Below are 19,514 nucleotides of genomic sequence, written 5' to 3' on the forward strand. Positions count from 1 at the left end.
CAAAGGCCCTACCCGTGGCACAGTCTTGATAAGTAACAGACACCTTTAGAGGCTTTGTTTTCACATCCTCTTTTTGTAAATGGATTTGCTTCCTTAAACACAGTTGGCTTCATCTTTTATGTAATACAAATTCATATTACTGTCTTTCATGAAGCTAGTGTCTTCTTGGCCTCCATGTGTGTCAGCTGAAGCTTTAGACTGTCTGGCCACAGAAGCTGATGACCCACAGTCACTTGAGTACTTTCTTCTGTTCCAAGAACCACACCTAGAGCACCACAGGGATGACTTCATGTCATCCTTGCAACATTCCAGCTCTGGTTACCTAGCCCACGCTCTGGATTAGAACCCTGAGGCTCAAGGGGTCTACATTTGGCACCCCAAATCACATAACTAGTCCATGGCAGGCCTACTGTCTACATTCCTACTGCCTATGTATGCCTGTGCAGTGACTGACCAAGAGGCATGTGTTATGTGATGCTCACTATTTATTACTTCTCTACAGCAGGGATAAGATGATAATGATGATGGTAACTCCAGCCTTGTGATAGGACTTGAGCTTCATTATCTCATAATAGCCCCATAAGGGGTATTGTTGGGGCCCCCACCAGATACCCTTTAATCTACCAGGCACCACCCCCTAGCTGACTGTTGGCTGCTCACAGGTTGCAGCTGCTTCCTTCTTCTGAATGCTCAGCTAAGGGGAGCCACCTTGCCCAGAAATGCCTGCTTTCCCCTTAGGGGAGGCCCCAGTCAGTGATTGACAGATATGGGGTGCAAAAGTCTGGTGCCTTGTCTCAAGGTTGCATAACTTTGTGGTGTTCTTCATACTACGGTGGGATCAGGCTGAGTTGGGATCAGGCTGAGGTTAAAATGCAGCTAAATCTACAATTTTCTTGGCTTCCTTTTTCTTTCTATCTTGCCACCCATATTCCCTTTCTGAGATCACTTACACCAAGAATCTCTGCCTCTGCACCTTTCTGTCTCTCTTTTGACCCCTAAGCTCCGGCCACACTCATGCCCTGGGTTCCTCCAAATCACTAAGTCTTGCCCTTTGTTTTCCCACCTGCCTGGAATGCCCTTCCACCTGGCTAATGCCTTCCATTTAGTGCTTGCATGATCTGTAAAGCCTTCCCTGACACTCTCCCCATGCTCAGGCGAGGAGATGGGCCCTCCTCCTTTTCCAAAAGCACACCAGTGCACCCCTCTTTCAGAGCACATATCACATTGTATTGTATTGCTTTCTACTGGTCCCCTTCTCGTGACTGTACCCATCTTATTCTCAGTCTCCCTGCGTCCTATTACAGTACCCAGCATGTGCACGATAGAGCATGGTGAACGTCTGTTGAATGGATGAATAAATGGATACCTGGCCTCTCCCACCTGTGCCCTTGCCCAGCGCCTGCTGTCTGGTTACCATTTACAAATGAGCTTGGCTCCCTCAGTTCTGGTGTTTCCTTACCTCCATGTTCCATGTCTACTTCAATCCCAGAGTAACTGTTTATACCAGAGCTCGTGCAGCCCATAATTAGGGCGAGAACAAGTGAGAGACTCATAGCTACTCTGGGCCCAGCACTTCCCATTCTTTAACCCTAACGGTAGCAACAAGTATTTGCTACCAGTACATAATGGTGTATTTGCTACACGGTAGATAACAAGTATTTGCCACGGTAGATAACAAGTCATTATTATCACCTTCATCTTACAGCTAAGAAAACTGAGGCTCTGAGAGGTTGAAAGTGACTTTCCCAAGGTCACACAGCTAGGGGGTGACTGAGCCAAAACTGGAATCACAGAATCTGACTCCATGAGCTCCAGCCTTTCCTGCTGGGCCCTGTGCTCAGCCATTAAAAGAGACAGGAGCTTGGTGAGTGGCTGCTTTGTGTTCTTTTGTGCGATGGTGAGTCCATGTGCGCACAGCAGGGGACACAGGAGAGGCTCAGGAAAACAAAGTTTATTATACTCACAGGTCCTAGAGACAGGAAACATGGTATGCCTTGCAGGGCCACCGGGGAAGACACCAGGGTGGTCAGGAGCCAGAAGACAAGAGTGAGGGCAAGGTTTAAACCACAGCCTTCCTTGGTGTTTCTGTGGAAAAGCAAGGTGGGGCAGGGTGAACAGTTTAGGATTGGCTGGTTTGAATAATTTCAGCAGGCTCTAGGCTACAGGGGTGGTCCCTAGTTGCCTGGCGCCTGGCCCCGGGGTGATGAACGCAGACAGACATTGTCTCCTGGGGTGTATGGGTCAGATAAGGAAGGGCTCTGATTGGTTAGTTTGCTAATCAAATGCTCTAGGGATCCAATTCTTAGAGATAACAAAAGGCCCAGCCTGAAGCATTTTCTTTTTTTTAATGTTTGTTTGTTTGTTTCTGTTTTTGTTTTTTTGAGAGAGATTCTCACTTACTCTATCACCCAGACTGGAGTGCAGCGCTATGAACAAGGCTTAATGCAGTCTTCACTTCCTGGGCTCAAGCCATCCTCCCACCTTAGCCTCCTGGGTAGCTGGGGCCACAGGCATGCACCGCTACACCCAGCAAATTAAAACAAAAATTGGGGTAGGAACAGGGTCTCACCCTGCTGCCCAGGCTGGTTTCAAACTCCTAGGCTCAAGTGACTCTCCTACCTTGGCCTCCCAAAGTGCTGGGATTACTACGCCTGGCCCTAGAGCATTTGATTAGCAAACTAACCAATCAGAGCCCTTCCTTATCTGACCCATACACCCCAGGAGACAATGTCTGTCTGCATTCATCACCCCGGGGCCAGGCGCCAGGCAACTAGGGACCACCCCTGTAGCCTAGAGCCTGCTGAAATTATTCAAACCAGCCAATCCTAAACTGTTCACCCTGCCCCACCTTGCTTTTCCACAGAAACACCAAGGAAGGCTGTGGTTTAAACCTTGCCCTCACTCTTGTCTTCTGGCTCCTGACCACCCTGGTGTCTTCCCCGGTGGCCCTGCAAGGCATACCATGTTTCCTGTCTCTAGGACCTGTGAGTATAATAAACTTTGTTTTCCTGAGCCTCTCCTGTGTCCCCTGCTGTGCGCACATGGACTCACCATCGCACAAAAGAACACAAAGCAGCCACTCACCAAGCTCCTGTCTCTTTTAATGGCTGAGCACAGGGCCCAGCAGGAAAGGCTGGAGCTCATGGAGTCAGATTCTGTGATTCCAGTTTTGGCTCAGTCACCCCCTAGCTGTGTGACCTTGGGAAAGTCACTTTCAACCTCTCAGAGCCTCAGTTTTCTTAGCTGTAAGATGAAGGTGATAATAATGACTTGTTATCTACCGTGGCAAATACTTGTTATCTACCGTGTAGCAAATACACCATTATGTACTGGTAGCAAATACTTGTTGCTACCGTTAGGGTTAAAGAATGGGAAGTGCTGGGCCCAGAGTAGCTATGAGTCTCTCACTTGTTCTCGCCCTAATTATGGGCTGCACGAGCTCTGGTATAAACAGTTACTCTGGGATTGAAGTAGACATGGAACATGGAGGTAAGGAAACACCAGAACTGAGGGAGCCAAGCTCATTTGTAAATGGTAACCAGACAGCAGGCGCTGGGCAAGGGCACAGGTGGGAGAGGCCAGGTATCCATTTATTCATCCATTCAACAGACGTTCACCATGCTCTATCGTGCACATGCTGGGTACTGTAATAGGACGCAGGGAGACTGAGAATAAGATGGGTACAGTCACGAGAAGGGGACCAGTAGACAGAAAGGTGCAGAGGCCCTAAGAGGCCAGAACATGGGTGGCTTTGTATGCTAGGCTAGGGAACTTGTAAACATTAGCCTGCGATAATGAGGAGCTATTGGTGGAGTTTTAGCAGGGAAAAGAAACGACTAAGCTTGTGTTTTATTACTTTGACTGCATTGTGGAGAAGGAGTGGGGCAGAGAGCGCTGCTCGGGGAAGCAGAGCCAGTGGGAGGCTCTTGCTCAGTTCAGGTGAGAAATGATGACAGGCTGCTCCGTGAATACGGCAACAGGCTGGACTGGTGGTTCCCATTTGGTTGCATGTCAGAATTACCTGGATAAATTAAAAATACAATACCCGTGCCCCATTCAACAAAATCCAGCATCCCTTTATGATTAAAACTCTTAGCAAAATCAGACATACCTCAATGTAATAAAAGCCATCTATGACAAATCCACAGCCAACATAATACTGAATGAGAAGGAGTTGAAAATATTTCCTCTGGAAACTGGAACAAGACAAGGATGCTCACTCTCACCATTCCTCTTCAACATAGTACTGGAAGCCCTAGCCAGAGCAGTCAGACAAGAGAAAGAAATAAAGGCCATCCACATTGGTAAAGAGGAAGTCAAACAGTCACTTTGCTGATGATATAATCATTTACCTCGAAAACCCTAGAGACTCCTCCAGAAAGCTCCTAGAACTGATAAAAGAATTCAGCAAAGCTTCCGGACACAAGATTAATGTACACAAATCAGTAGCTGTTCCATAAACTGACAGTGACCAAGCAGAGAATCAGATCAAGAACTCAACTCTTTTTACAACAGCTGCAAAAATAAAATAAAATACTTGGAAATATACCTAACCGAGGAGGTGAAAGACCTCTACAGGGAAAACTATGAAACACTGCTGAAAGAAATAATAGACGAAGCAAACACATGGAAACTTATCCCATGCTTATGGATAGGTAGACTCAATATTGTGAAAATGGCTATACTGCCAAAAGCAATCTACAAATTCAAGGCGATCAGCATCAAAACACTACCATCATTCTTCATAGAATTAGAAAGAACAATTCTAAAATTCATCTGGAGCCAAAACGGAGCTCACACAGCCAAAGCAAGACTAAGCAAAAAGAACAAATCTGGAGGCATCACACTACCTGATTTCAAACTATACTATAAGACCATAGTCAACAAAACAACATGGTACTGGTATAAAAATAGGCACATAGACCAATGGAACAAAATAGAGAACCCTGAAATAAACCCAAATACTTACAGCAAACTGATCTTTGACAAAGCAAACAAAAATATAAGGTAGGCAAAGAACACCCTTTTCAACAAGTGGTGCTGGGATAATTGGATAGCCACACGTGGGAGAATGAAACTGGGTCCTCATCTCTCACCTTATTCAAAAATGAACTCAAGATGGATTAAGGGCTTAAATCTAAGACCCAAACCTATAAAAATTCTAGAAGATAACATTGGAAAACCCCTTCTAGACATTGGGTTAGTCAAGGATTTTATGACCAAGAACCCAAAAGCAAATGCAATTAAAACAAAGGTAAATAGCTAGGATTTATTTAAACTAAAGAGCATTTGCACAGCAAAAGGAACAGTAAGCGGAGTAAGCAGACAACCCACAGAGTGGGAGAAAGCCTTCACAGTCTACACATCTGACAAAAGAATAATATCCAGTATCTACAACAAGCTCAAACAAATCAGTAAGAATAAAACAAACAATCCCATCAAAAAGTGGGCTAAAGACATGAATAGACAGTTCTCAAAAGGAGACATACATACGGCCAACAAACATATGAAAAAATGCTCAATGTCACTAATGATGAGGGAAATGCAAATCAAAAGCATAATGCAATACCACCTTACTCCTGCAAGAACGGCCATAATCAAAAAATTAAAAAAACTGTAGATGTTGGCACGGATGTGGTGACCAAGGAACACGTCTACGCTGCTGGTGGGAATGTAAACTAGTACAGCCATTATGAAAAACAGTGTGGAGATTCCTTAAAGAACTAAAAATAGAACTACCATTTGATCCAGCAGTCCCACTACTGGGTATCTACCCAGAGGAAAATAAGTCATTATACGAAAAAGATAGTTGCATATGTATGTTTATAGCAGCACAGTTCGCAATGGCAAAATTGTAGAACCAACCCAAGTGCCCATCAATCAATGAGTGGATAAAGAAACTATGTTATACATACATGATGGAATACTACTCAGCCATAAAAAGGAATGAATTAATGGCATTTGCAGCAACCTGGATGAGATTGGAGACTATTATTCTAAGTGAAGTAACTCAGGAATGGAAAACCAAACATGGTATGTTCTCACTGATATGTGGGAGCTAAGCTATGAGGATGCAAAGGCGTAAGAATGATACAACGGACTTTGGGGACTTTGGGGAAGGGTGGGAGGGGCAAGGGATAAAAGACTACAAATAGGGCGCAGTGTGTACTACTCGGGTTATGGGTGCACCAAAATTGCACAAATCACCACTAAAGAACTTACTCATGGCCGGGTGCGGTAGCTCATGCCTGTAATCCCAGCATTTTGGGAGGCAGAGGTGGGCAGATCACAAGATCAGGAGATCGAGACCATCCTGGCTAACACAGTGAAACCCAGTCTCTACTAAAAAATACAAAAAATTAGCCGGGCGTGGTGGCGGGCGCCTGTAGTCCCAGCTACTCGGGAGGCTGAGGCAGGAGAATGGCATGAACCTGGGAGGTGGAGCTTGCAGTGAGCCAAGATCGCACCACTGCACTCCAGCCTGGGTGACAGAGCAAGACTCCGTCTCAAAAAATATATATATATGTGTGTGTATATATTTATTTTGATATATATATGTGTATATATATATTTTAATATATATATACACACACACACACATATATATACACACACACACACAACCAAACACCACCTGTACCCCAATTACCTATGGGAAAAAAATACCTATGCCCAGGCCTCATCCCAGACTAATTAACCCAGAATATCTAAGGTGGGCTTGGGCATGGGTGTTCTAAAGAGCTCCCCAGGTGAATCTCACGTGCAGTCAAGGTGGCAGGCCACCGGGTGAGAGAAACAGGAAAGAGGACATATCTTCAGTGGTGTTTCTCAAAGTGTGGTCATTTCCCTCAGAACTACCTGAGAGTGTTTGTTAAAAGTGCAGGTTTCCCAGCCCCATCACTGAACTAGTGAGTCTGCATCTCTGGAGCCATGGTCTGGGAATCTGAATTCACAAAGCAGTGAGCCTTAAGCCCTGCAGGGTTGGAAAACCATTCATCTACAGGCACCAAATAAAGGAAGTAAGCACCAACTCTAAGCGGACTGGTGGGCAGAACCTGGGAGGAGCAGAACTGGAGGGAACACCCATCAGAGGTCAGGAAGACACAGGGAAGAAGGGGCCTAGGAGCCACCCAGACAGCAATGGAACAAGCAAGGAGCAAGGAGGCTCCTTCTGGACCATTCAGGGGTTTCCATAGCACACTTGGGCTTGAGCACTTTATTAGTCTACTAGGGCTGCCATAGCAAACACCACGCACCGGGGGCTTAAACAACAGGAATTTATTTTCCCTCAGTTCTGGATGCTGGAAGTCCAAGATCAAGGTATCCACAGGATTGCTTCCTTCTAAGGCCATTCCTTTGGCTTGTGGGTGGCTGTTCCTCCCTGTGTTTTCACAAGGTCTTCCCTCTGTGGGTGTCTGTGTCCTCATCTCTTCTTATAAAGATACCAGTCACAAGAGCCCACCCTAGTGACCTTGTTTCACCTTGATTATCTCTTTACAGGCCCTATCTCCAAATACAGTCACATTTTGATGTACTGGGGGTTAGGGCTTTGTATTAGTCCATTCTCACACTGCTATAAAGAAATACCCGAGACTTGGTAGTTTATAAAGGGAAGAGTTTTAATTGGCACACGGTTCTGAAGGCTGTACGGGAAGCATGACGGCATCTGCTTGGCTTCTGGGGGGGCCTCAGGAAACTTTCAATCATGGCAGAAGGCAAAGGGAAAGCACACATTGCATGGCTGGAGCAGGAGCAAGAGAGAGAGGAGGGAGGTGCCACACATTTTTAAACAACCGAATCTCATGAGAACTAATCACAAAGGGAATGGTGCTAAACCATTCATAAGGAATCCACCCCCATGATCCGATCACCTCCCTCCAGGCCCTGCCTCCAACATTGAATATAACCGTTCAACATGGGATTTGGGCAGGGACAAAGATCCAAATCATATCAGCTTCAACATATGAATTTTGTGGAGACACAATGCAGCCCATAACTGATATCTTAGAGCTGGAAAGGGAGATCGAGACATATGGGCCCTGACACCCACAGGAAAATAGATCAGAGGAATAGAAGGTTTCCACCAAGGGCAGGTGAGAACGCAGGTCTTCAGGAAGCCTCCGACAGGACGGAAGAGGCCACTGGGGCACTTCCTTCAGGGACTCAGTTGATTCTCTGTCAGGAAGATGAGGAAAAGGGAAAAAAGTTATAATAAAAACTACAAGTAAAATATTACAGCAAAGAGTAAAGAAAGAACCGTTTTTACAGTTGAATGCAATAGATAAGTTATTTCATGGAAAATTCTCCATATTAAATATTTTGTATTAAAGCTCTAAATTGCCTCCAGGTGACGTTCTGACAAAGAGCTTGCATGTGTTTAAGTCAATTTGAGCTTGCAGGCAGGGGAATGGACTGGGCTTCCATGGATTTTGGTATCCACGAGGGTCCTGGAACCAATCCCCCAGTACCAAGGGATGACTGTATCTCTTCCAAAAATTACTTTACATTTTCTGTTTAAGATCTTGTTCAGAATGAAATGGTCAATGTAGAATTTTTGCAGAAGATATATTTAAAACAATGTAAATGTTCGTCAGTTAGGGAAATAGTTAAATAAATTATTGTTCACTCATACGATGGAGTATCTTGCACCTATAAAAGGTGAGGTAGATTTATATGTATATAAAGGTGCAGAATAGTGTGAGTTGCAGAATAGTGTGATTCTATTATAGTTAAAAATTAACTATGTGTGTGTGTGTATATATATATATATATGCAAAAAATGGCCTCAAAGGATATTTACAGCAATGAATAATATGGTGGCCTTCCCAGTCTCCATTCCAACTATACCTCATCAGGTACTAGCCATTTATTTGGTTTGGGTGGAACTAACCCCTCATTCTTCAGAGGTTGGTCCTATTGTTGGAATCAATTAGGATAATCCCATCCTTTTTGCCACAGAGATTGATTCAGGAATGGGAACTGTTCCAATTATTACTTGACATTCCCCAGACTTTAATGATTGGCTTGTAAGTAGGCATATAACCAAATTTGATCCACTCAGAATGAAGCCTAGGACCTTCACTCCACCGTTGTTGAGTTTCTCTCTCTTCCCTCTCTTCCTTTTCTTTCCCTCCCTACCCACTTCTCTCTGATAAAATACGTAGCCCTGTTGTCAGCTGGGATACAACCTGAAGTGAGCCAGCCTCAGGATGCAGCTGATGTCTTGGAAGCAGAGCAAGGAGATAGAAACGGAGTCTTTGATGACATAGTTGAGTGACTGAATTAAACATATCCCAAAGCCTGCCCAAACTCTGGACTTTCAAGATCTCTTTACATTTTCTGTTTAAAGTGTTCAAAATGAAATGGTCAATGTGGCATTGTTTGTAATAGCAAAACATTGGAAACAAATGTTCATTCACTCAGAAAATGATTAAGTAAATTATGAGAGGCAATACATTGTTTTACTGTTTTGTCCACTTTGAATTGAGCTTTTCCTTACTGGTAACATAGTTTGAACTGATAAATACCCCAAACTGTTACAAGTTTTTAACCTTGGGAATGGTGGTGGTGGAAGTGGGGGGTGAGCAGAGGGTTGATAGGGAAACTCTCGCTTTCTACAATTTTGTACTTCTGTTAAGTTTTAACTTTTTACAGTGAGCATACGTTGCTTTCTTTTAGAATTAAAAACTTTTAAAAATAAATGGAGAGTAAAATACAGAAACTTTTCACAAAATAGTTTGTGCCAAAGCAAATTTGGAAATATTTTCGTCTAGTCTTAGGCGGGGTGGGGTTAGTGCATGGAGGGGACCAAAGGAGACGCTCTAGAGGTACGGATCATACTCTGTTTATGGAAATGTTTCTGTGTGTGTTCACCTGGTGAACATTTGTTGAGTATAACCTTAAGATTTGTGTGCCCTCTTACATGTGTGTTAAACTTTAATAAAATGTTTATATAAAATATTGCAGGCTTTTAGAGAGGGGTTAAAACATGTGTCAGGTTTGAAATCATGTAATCTCAACAGCATCTGCCACACTGTACATACGAGATGGGAAGGGAAGGTTGTCCGTCATCTTTAGGGGGATGATATAAAGTTACATTTTTTTTTCCCTGAAAGTTCGCCCATCTTAGCAGTTTCAAAGCTAGACCATAGGTTTCTCTTTAGTTTTCTACTGATGGAGGGGGAAGGGAGGAGGCCTAGGAGGAAGAGGCAATCTCTGGGAACTGCTTCAGTGGCTGGATGTGAAGTCAGTCACAAATGACCTGGTCAGCTCAATTATCTAAGGCTTGAAGAGAGTAACTAAGCATTTACTCATTTGTTCCTTCAACAACCTTTTCTTTTTTCTGGGCACTTACACTCTGCCTGCATTCTGGTAGATGCCTGAAACACTAAGATGAATAAACTGTTCTTGCCTCAAGACATTTTCCATCATGCAGAAAGAAATTGGTATATTAACAAAATTAGAGAAATACAGTGTTGTAAGGGCTGCAATGGAAGTATGCATAGAGTATCAATAGAGAGAGAGAGGGAAAAATCGGAGCCCCTTTGTGGGTGGTGTTTCAGGAGGCAATGATCTAAGGGGTGGCAAGAAGGTGGAATGATCAGAGGTTGGTCACCTGCCGCTTTCAAGGTGTGAGGAAGAGTGAAGTCAAGGGGAGGTATTTCTCCGATCCTGGCTTGAGATGATATGGTGGATGGTGCTGAAATTCTCCAATAAAGGGAGGCTGAAGATGTATAGATTTTGGGATTCTGCTTTTGGACATATTGAATTTGGCGAGTGGGCTTACTCAGCAGGAGATGTTCAAGGACAATTGGATTTGTGGGTCTGGGGCAAGAGGCCAGAGGGGTAGGAAGAAAATCATGGAGAGTAGATGCCATCATTTTTTTTGATATATGAGCAGAAGAAAATGAAACAATTTTTTGAGCGTATGTAACTCCCTTTTCCCATATCAGATTCAGCTGACTTGGTTCTTTATTCCTTTTAGTCCCCTACTCCTCCATATCTCTGACATTTCCCATGGAGCTGAGTGAGATGACTCATTAGTTCTGCATAGTCAGTAGCCCCTAGCAACCTCTGACCGGTTTCAGTACAAACTGTTTAGCCAAAGCAGACTTATCCCTCCCAATATATGTGGTCATTCCAGATAAACATTTTAATAAATATTTATATTGTAAAATAGTATTGTAAAATCACAGATGCTAAAAATCACAGAAATCAAACGCATGGCTTAATAAATCGTTATGAAGCAAGTACCACCCAAATCAAGAAATACAACTCTCCCAGTCACCGCAGAAGTTCCGTCAATATGCCCCATCCAAATTCTTTTCTTCCCCCACAATTAAGCATTACTCAGAGAAAACTGTGGATTTGTACACTTAACAAAGTTTTAGCTTATTTTAGCTTATTTTTATGCCCACCATTGCCTTTTCCTGGGATGCCCTTCCACCCTTGTAAGTCAGTGTTAGAACTCACCACCATAAAGCATTTCTAGATTATATGTGTCAAATACCCACTATGTGTAGTCAGTGTAGTAAGGAATCCAAGAAAATAATGTGTCTTAGAACCTGCTTCCTCTCCTTACTGCATTACTAGCTACTTATATTTTATTTGATTTTCCCCCTTTTGTTAATTTTGTCCTGATATCCTTCTCTTCCTGACTCTATTATAGATTCTTTCAAAGTAGAAACAAAACATACTGCTTGTGTTTTCCAGATCCTTGCCATTCAGAGGCTGGTCTGTACACCAGCAGCACTGGCATCACCAGGGAGCTTGTTATAACTGCAGAAAATTGGACCCCACTCCAGACCTGCGGAATTAAAATCTGCATTTTACCAAGATTGCTAGGTGATTCTTGTGTACTTTCAAGTTAAGAAGCTCTGCCCTTGAGCAGGGCTTTCTTGTACTTTGCTGTACACTGGAATCACTTGGAGATCTTTCAGAAACATTGAAGCCTGGGTCCCACCCCCAGAGATTCTGAGCCATTTATCAGGGGTGGGTTGGCTTGAACATGAAGATTTTTTAAAGCATCCCGATAAGGTGACTAACTGTCTCAATTTCCCTGGGACTGAGAGAATTTTCCAGGACATGGAATTTTCAGTGCTAAAACCAGGAATATCTCGGGCCAATCAGGGTGAGTTTGTTGCCCTGTCCCTGGTGATTGTAAAGTTGAGACCCACTGCTGATGAGAATGCACAGTAAAGGCTGGTAATGCAGAACTATGCTATTCTGTTTAGACTGCAAGTCTCTTAAAGGCTGAAATGACATTTAAACGTTCTTTTTGTATGTATATTTTCCACATGAAGCCTCTTAATAATGCTATAATCAACATGATATTTCTCCGAATGCTCTATAGTCATATCTCAAGTTTATACTTTTTTTCCCATGATAAAGAGAGTTAATAAATTTAAGATTCACACCTTCAGGCATGTGAACATACACACACTTCCCTCTTACCGAGTGAAGATCTTAGAGCCCTTCCTATAAATGCTGTTAGAGTTGACCTTGGCAGCCAGCTCAGATACTCCAGTACTGGACAGGTCCTCACTCAGCCCCAGCCCTGGAGTCCATGCCTGCAAGGGTTCCACACCCTAGCTCTCGAGTGTTGCTTATGTTTCTTCAAGACATGCAAAAGATGAATATGTTTATATTTGGTTTTCCAGAGTCCATACAAGAAGCGAAGTAAAGTAACTATATACCTTAACCTGAAATCTCATGGAGCTGTATCAGGTGCAGAAGCCATGCTCTTGGCCATCTGTAGATTCTTCCATAGAGGCTGTGCGTGGTAGTAGATAAAAGCAGACCTCAGGAGTGAGACTCAGTTTCCTTATCTTTACAACAGGGATACTAATAATACCATATCTGATTTATAGGACTATGAGGACTATGTGATTTCTTACGTGCAGTTTCATTAGAACACTCATGACCCTTAGCAAGTGGCTCCACCAGAGAGAACTGTGACGTTTATTCCCAGTGGAGGCTCTTATGTCTAATGTGTTTCCTTTGACTTCTTGGTCTTTCTTCTTTTTCCTATGTATATTCCTGAAATTAGGGCTCTGGGGACATTTACTAAAAATGTTAAAAAATAGATAAGAACAAAAAAGATACCACTCGATTTCTTATAGTCTTTCAGCTGTCAGGTGTTATGACCATGTGCTCTTACCCATATATTACTTTCTTTTATTTTTTATTTTTTTAACTTTTATTTTAGGCTTGGGGATACAGGTGAAGGTTTTTTACATAGGTAAACACGTGTCACCAGGGATGTTGTACAGATTATTTCACCATCCAGGTATTAAGTGCAGTACCCAATGGTTATCTTTTCTGCAGCTGGGCATGGTGGCTCACACCTGTAGTCACAACAGTTTGGGAGGCTGAGGCGGGCAGATCACTTGAGGTCAGGAGTTCAGGACTAGCCTGGATGACATGGGTGGCAGGGGCATGGTGATCCTCAGACCACAGGTGGAGTGCTCAGGTAAAGGGTGGCAGCGGCTGCACTGAGGCCCTGCCACTGGAGAGGGTGGGATCATCCTCAGTGGTCACAACCTGGGCCAGAAGGTAGGGAAAGCACATCTCTCTCAGGCTTCAGTTCCAGTAGGGCTTGTTCCCCACTCCAGCAGTAGTAGCCTGTTCGTAGTTTATGCCCCTTCCTGGCTGTAGGAGCTCCCACCCAGCTGGCGACTAAGACCAAGCAGCAACCCACACCCTGCTTGCATCCCAGTCTCTGTCCCAGTGGCACTCACTTCTTGGCACCAACAGCTGCTGCCTACACCTTGCTTCTTTTTAGCTCTGGCTGTGGGACAACTTCCAGCTTGCTCCCCAGTCCCAGCAGCAACAGAGTCTCTGTAATGCCTCAGACTTGGCATTGCTGGGCCGCAGGACAGTATGTAGTCTGCCAAAGGCTAGGTCTGAAAATGGCACCTTGCCATAGCTGCTTAGGCTCAGAAAGGGTGTGGCACCCAATGTGAGCTCCCTCCCTGGAATGGTTCCATCCCATGATCTCCTTGCGGCTCCCTATGTTAGTTTCAGGAGTTGGGAGGGTTGAGGGACTCTCTTGTGGCAGGATTGTAGGATTCCATGGTAGGGATGTGGGCCTCTGGAAGTCACTCATCCTTCCTTTCCGTGCCTTGGGAAGTTACTCCTGCTTCCAGTTCATCCCCTCCAGACAGGCTCTCTCTCTCCCTTCTTACCTGCTTTCCGGTAGTTCTTGTTAGTTCTCTGTTGAATTCTGACATTCTCTCTTGGATGGTGTATTCAAAGTATGACTGTCTATACACACTAAGTGGAAGAGGCAGGCATGAAATGCTTCTAATCAGCCATCTTGAAGCCTCTCCTCAGCTTTCCTTTTTTAGAACAGTTTCATATTTGCATAAAGTTGAGAAGATTAGAAAGTTTCATGTACCTTGCACCCAGTGTGCCCATTACTAACATCTCACATGAGTGCACAGTTTTTCCAAGTAGTAAACTATAACTGAGACATTACTAACTGAGGTCCATACTTTATTCAGAATTCCTTGATTTTTACCTAATGTCCTTCTTCTGTTCCAGGATCTCATCCACAATGCCATATTTCAGCTAGTGGTTGTGTCTCCTCAGGATCTTCTTGGTTGTAATGGTCCAGTCTCCCTTTTTATACCAACTGTTTTGTTTGGTTATTTATTTACTGACTTATTTATTTTTTGAGATGAAGTCTCACTCTGTCGCCCAGGCTGGAGTGCAGTGGCACAATCTTGGCTCACTGCAGCCTCTGCCTCCTGGGTTAAGCAATTCTCTTGCCTCAGCCTCCCGAGTAGCTGGGATTACAGGTGTCCGGCGCCAGTCCTGGCTAATTTTTGCATTTTTGGTAGAGACAGGGTTTCACCATGTTGACCAGGCTGGTCTTGAACTCCTGGCCTCAAGTTATCCTCTCGCCTTGGCCTCCCAAAGTGCTGGGATTACAGGTGTGAACCATGGTGCCTGGCCCCAACTGTTTTAGATTATTCACTATTGTGATTATGAAATGAATTCATGGCTAATGTATATACACATAGTTGAAAAATCAATATAATGATCTACATTATAATAGAGGAGGAATAAAAGTAAAGCAATACATAATTAATATTTAAATGCTCACTCAGAGCTACACCAGAGGTCATAAATAAGTAGTCAGATATTTGTACCAATTTATAATTTAAGAACAGAGAGACAGGCACTCTGGAATATTTTTTACACTTTTTCTTTATATTACTGTTATTTTGAAACGGGAGCTGAAGAAGTATACACATATGGAATTACTAGGCCTGTGGGCATCATATATGTGTTGATTGCTGAAACAGATGCCATGAATGGAACTGGCTTCTGTGTCCTGATTTTCTGAATTGGCAAACAGAGTACCATCCCTTCCTAGACTTATACAGTAGTTGCATTTCCAGAAAGTCCTGTGTGTATTCACAAGATGCAAAAACATTTTGTGTTTATATGTAAAACAAAGTTAAAGTTCCAATGTAATTAGATGCACATTTTAACGGAAGCAAAGGTCAGGTCTGACATATGAAAGCCATGTGGGAAACAGACAGTCTCCTGCATCTGGGGCCACCCCCAACTAAATGTCAGTGGCCCCCTCCTGCCATCATTGTGACCAATGAAAGTACCTGCAAATTTCCAAAATGTCGCCTAGGGGGCAGTACCCCTGTGGATTATGGTGGTGGGCAGAGGTCGACAAGGCAGATGGGCCTGCGTTTGTTCATCTGTGAAATGAGGACAGCAGTAGCTGAATGAGGGAGACAATGCATGTAAAACACTTAGCTAGGTGCCTGGCACCATGGTATGTCCTCCAGAAATGTAAGCTAGTGTTATCTTCCAGTTAATCAGCAGCGATTGTTTGAGGGAACACTGTATCCCTGACACCCAGGCAGGTGTGTGTGAGGAAGGAATGCACATCAGGAAAGCACCACTATCCCTGCTCCACACATGAAATAAATGGTGAATTATTAATCAATTACACTTTAGAAAAAGGAGCACCCAGAGGGGAGCTGGAGTCAGAGAAATCTTTCTGGAAAAGACAATAGTGGCTTGTTTAATCAGGGCAGCTGGAACATGATGGGAAATATATTTATTCCATGAATAACAAACAACTCCTAGATCCTTGCTTCTCAAAGTGTGGTCTTCAGACCTGCAGCATCAGCAGCATCGGGAGGTTTATTAGAAACAGAATCTCAGCCTGGTGGAAAACAAAAAAAAAAGAAAAGAAACTTTTAATCTGAGGAATGCAAGCCCCATTTACATTATCAGCCCCAGAGATTTACTGGAATGAAACAGCAGCAAGTGACAACCTTGAGTGAAATAATGATTGCTGGAAGCCACTGACTATGTGGGCTCTAGACTAATTTATGCCAAGTAGCCATAAAATGACCATACACTGGACACCATAACTCCTACCCGACAGTTCAACAATCTATAGCCAATCACTAACCCAAGTTATCTCTGCAAACCAATGAGGATACCTGTCACACAACTTTATATCAGTCCTCTCTTTGCTCCCTTCGCCTTTAAAAACCTGCTTATAACAGAGGCTAAAGGAGCACTCCTCAAGGCAACTTAGAAATGTCCTGGGTAGCTGTCCTCATTTGGGCTCAAGCAAATTCTTTCAATTATGTTTTGTGCCTCAGCCTCTTCCTTTTAGGTTGACAGCCTCTATCCCAGACCAACTAAATTAGAATTAGCATTTTAAGAAGAATTGCGGGTGTTCATTGGCACACTCACCTTTGAGATGTGCTGGACTTACAGAACCAACTGAGGAACCAGAGGAAAGAATAATGACACCAGCTCTTCTGGTGAGAATCTGCTGCAGACTGTGTGTGTGTGTGCGTGTGTGTGTGTGTGTGTGTGAAGGGCACAGAGCTAGATGGTCCATATTGTGGAGAGTAATCACAAAGGGTGGTTGCAGAATAATTGACATCAGAATGTGTGTTGGAGGCCGGGGGGTGGGGGGGCGAGAGGGGTTTAAAGGAAGGTTCCCAGCCAGACCCCAGATCTATTGAACCAGAATCTCAGAGAGCCAGGGAGGAATAATTTTTTTAAGCCCCCAGATGACTCTTAGAATGGGGAAGGGCCCTACAAAATACCCATGCCAAGGTCTCAAGCCCAGAACGATTACATTAAATATGATATCAGAATCTCTAGCAGTCAAAGCTTGGGTATTTTTGTTCTTAGACTCCCTAACCAGTTGAGAGCCATTGACAGGGGGATTAAATGGGATAGACTGGAGGGAAAAAGTGGAGGAGATGACTCCGCAAATATATCTGAAGGATGTTCTATCTTAGAGGATAGAACCAGGATTAATGGGTAGAGATTTTCATTGTCTTTATCCAAGTAATGATAGCATTTTTCTTTTTCTTTGCAGCAGGAAGGGATCTTTGAAATGACCTAGTTCAACTCTTTCAGTTTGTAGTTGAAGAAATTAGTGGTCAACAAGGTAAAGTGAGTTGGTCAAGGTCAGCTCAGATCTTCTCATTCCAATTCAGCAACAACAATAATAACAGCAGCAACAAAATAAAATAAGACCCCTCTCCCCATTTCTGGTGATATTCCCAGTGCACCACAAAGGCATTGAAATCCTACTCTCATTTCAATCACAAGCAAAGAAGACATGAAAAAGGAAAAGGGTGACTCTTCAAGAAATGAGGGGGACTCCTTTAAATGAGGAATTGACATTTTGGAGTACCCAGATTAAATTCAGAGACTGAATCAATCTAAAGTTGAAAGCCAGACTCTAGAGCTTGGATGTTGATACCATTGAAACTGTAGGGGCAGAAAAGGTGTGATACCTTTCCTCCCCACCATAAGGGGCACCGCTAACATGCTTATAACAAAAGATAGGTTAATAAGAGAAAAGTGTAACAAATTTATTGAATCAAAGTTTTATGTGATACAGGAGCCTTCAGAAATGAAGATAGAAAGACTCAGGGAAAACTGCCTGTTTTTATTTTTTTATTTTTTTTGAGATGGAGTCTCGCTCTGTCCCCCAGGCTGGAGTGCTGTGGCCGGATCTCAGCTCACTGCAAGCTCCATCTCCCGGGTTCACGCCATTCTCCTGCCTCAGCCTCCCGGGTAGCTGGGACTACAGGCGCCGCTACGTCACCCGGCTAGTTTTTTGTAGTTTTAGTAGAGACGGGGTTTCACCGTGTTAGCCAGGATGGTCTCGATCTCCTGACCTCGTGATCCGCCCGTCTCGGCCTCCCAAAGTGCTGGGATTACAGGCTTGAGCCACCGCGCCCGGCCAAACTGCCTGTTCTTATGCTTAGATTCAGTGAAGAATGGACAGCCCTATAGAAATGTGATTGGACAAAGGTGTGATCTAATGGTAATAGACTGACGGGTGAACCCAGCGAGGCCTGTTCAGATTCTTCTTGGCCTCTCTGTGCAGCATGTGCAGAGCAGGACCTCTTCTGGAATGAGGATCTACTATCTACCATCAGACAAAGTAGGTCTGAGTAGTTCTTCATGGCCAGCTCCTACACAGAAAGGCAGGGGACCAGGGAGGTTGGAGTACTATTTCTAGGTTGTATGACCACCGTGGGGAAGAGGAATTCTGGTTTCTATGAATTGCTTAGTGGGGAGAAAGTCAGGCGGGAGACAGAGACTTTGTTTCTAAGGCGGCTTCAGAGGCCTGTTTAGTTTTATAGTTCAAACTTAGCATACCAAAGTGCCGTACGTTGGAGTATACTTTTCTGAGCCCCAACAAATCCAAGCTGAATTTATTAAACAGCAGGTCCTCTTTTGCTCCTCTGTGGGCATCAAGAGAGTTGGCGTGTGCCCTGCTGGGGACTCTCACTGGTGAGACCAGCCCCACCGCACAAAATGAATTAAGAGCTGCAGGGGTCAGAGTTGGGGAGACTTCTCGTAGGAGGCAGGCTTCCATGGATTTCCGAAGATCACACAAGACTTAGGATGAGCAGAGGGGAGCGAACTGTACGGGACGAAGGCCCAGGAAGAGTTGAAATGGGGAAGCCTCGGAGTTCAAGCATCTTCTAGAGCGCCCGCTGTCCTAAAGATACCCCATCCTTGGCTAAATGGGCGCTCCAGGGAGAAACTGGCAGGAGTGTTGAAGCTCCTAGAAGGACGGAGAGGACGGGCTTGGGGACAGATGAACCCTTTTTCCCTGGATGAGTAGTGAGAATGGCGGCCCAGGCGAAGACCCTGTACAGCCTCTGAAGCCTGTGCAGCTCCAGAAGAGAAAGATGCCAAATTAGGGGCGCTGTCTGCAACCCACGCGCGGCCGCGGGCTTCGCGGACCGCAGAGGAATCCAGTGGGAGGGGTCCCCTTTGGGCACCATCCCGCGGCGCAGGTGGGGCAGGTCCCCGCTACGCCCTAGCCAAGCTCTGCCGGGGCCCGCTGCGGGTCCCCACGCTGGGTTCCTCCCTCTTGTCCGCCTCGGTGCTCCGGCTCCCGCGCCCGGGCCTCGGGGCGGGTCCCTGCCGCCCGCACCTGCCCCCAGGGGCGGAGCGCGGCGGCGACAACGCGGCCCCAGCCTCCGCCA

The 19,514-nt window shown here is 44.6% G+C and overlaps 1 protein-coding gene across 1 annotated transcript in view; it reads left to right on the plus strand.

Annotated features, from left to right (window-relative positions):
• The first annotated feature begins 3,425 nt into the window (after nucleotides 1-3,425).
• The window catches only part of TMEM163 (transmembrane protein 163), a 274,865-nt gene continuing 258,776 nt past the window's right edge, over nucleotides 3,426-19,514 (plus strand). The window contains exon 1 of the mRNA XM_017888400.1: nucleotides 3,426-3,489. Within this exon, the coding sequence (XP_017743889.1) occupies nucleotides 3,426-3,489 (64 nt within the window). The remainder of the gene's footprint in view (nucleotides 3,490-19,514) is intronic.

Source organism: Rhinopithecus bieti, unplaced genomic scaffold, assembly GCF_001698545.2.
Source record: "Rhinopithecus bieti isolate Rb0 unplaced genomic scaffold, ASM169854v2 scaffold_15296, whole genome shotgun sequence".
In the NCBI taxonomy this organism is placed as follows: Eukaryota; Metazoa; Chordata; class Mammalia; order Primates; family Cercopithecidae; genus Rhinopithecus; species Rhinopithecus bieti.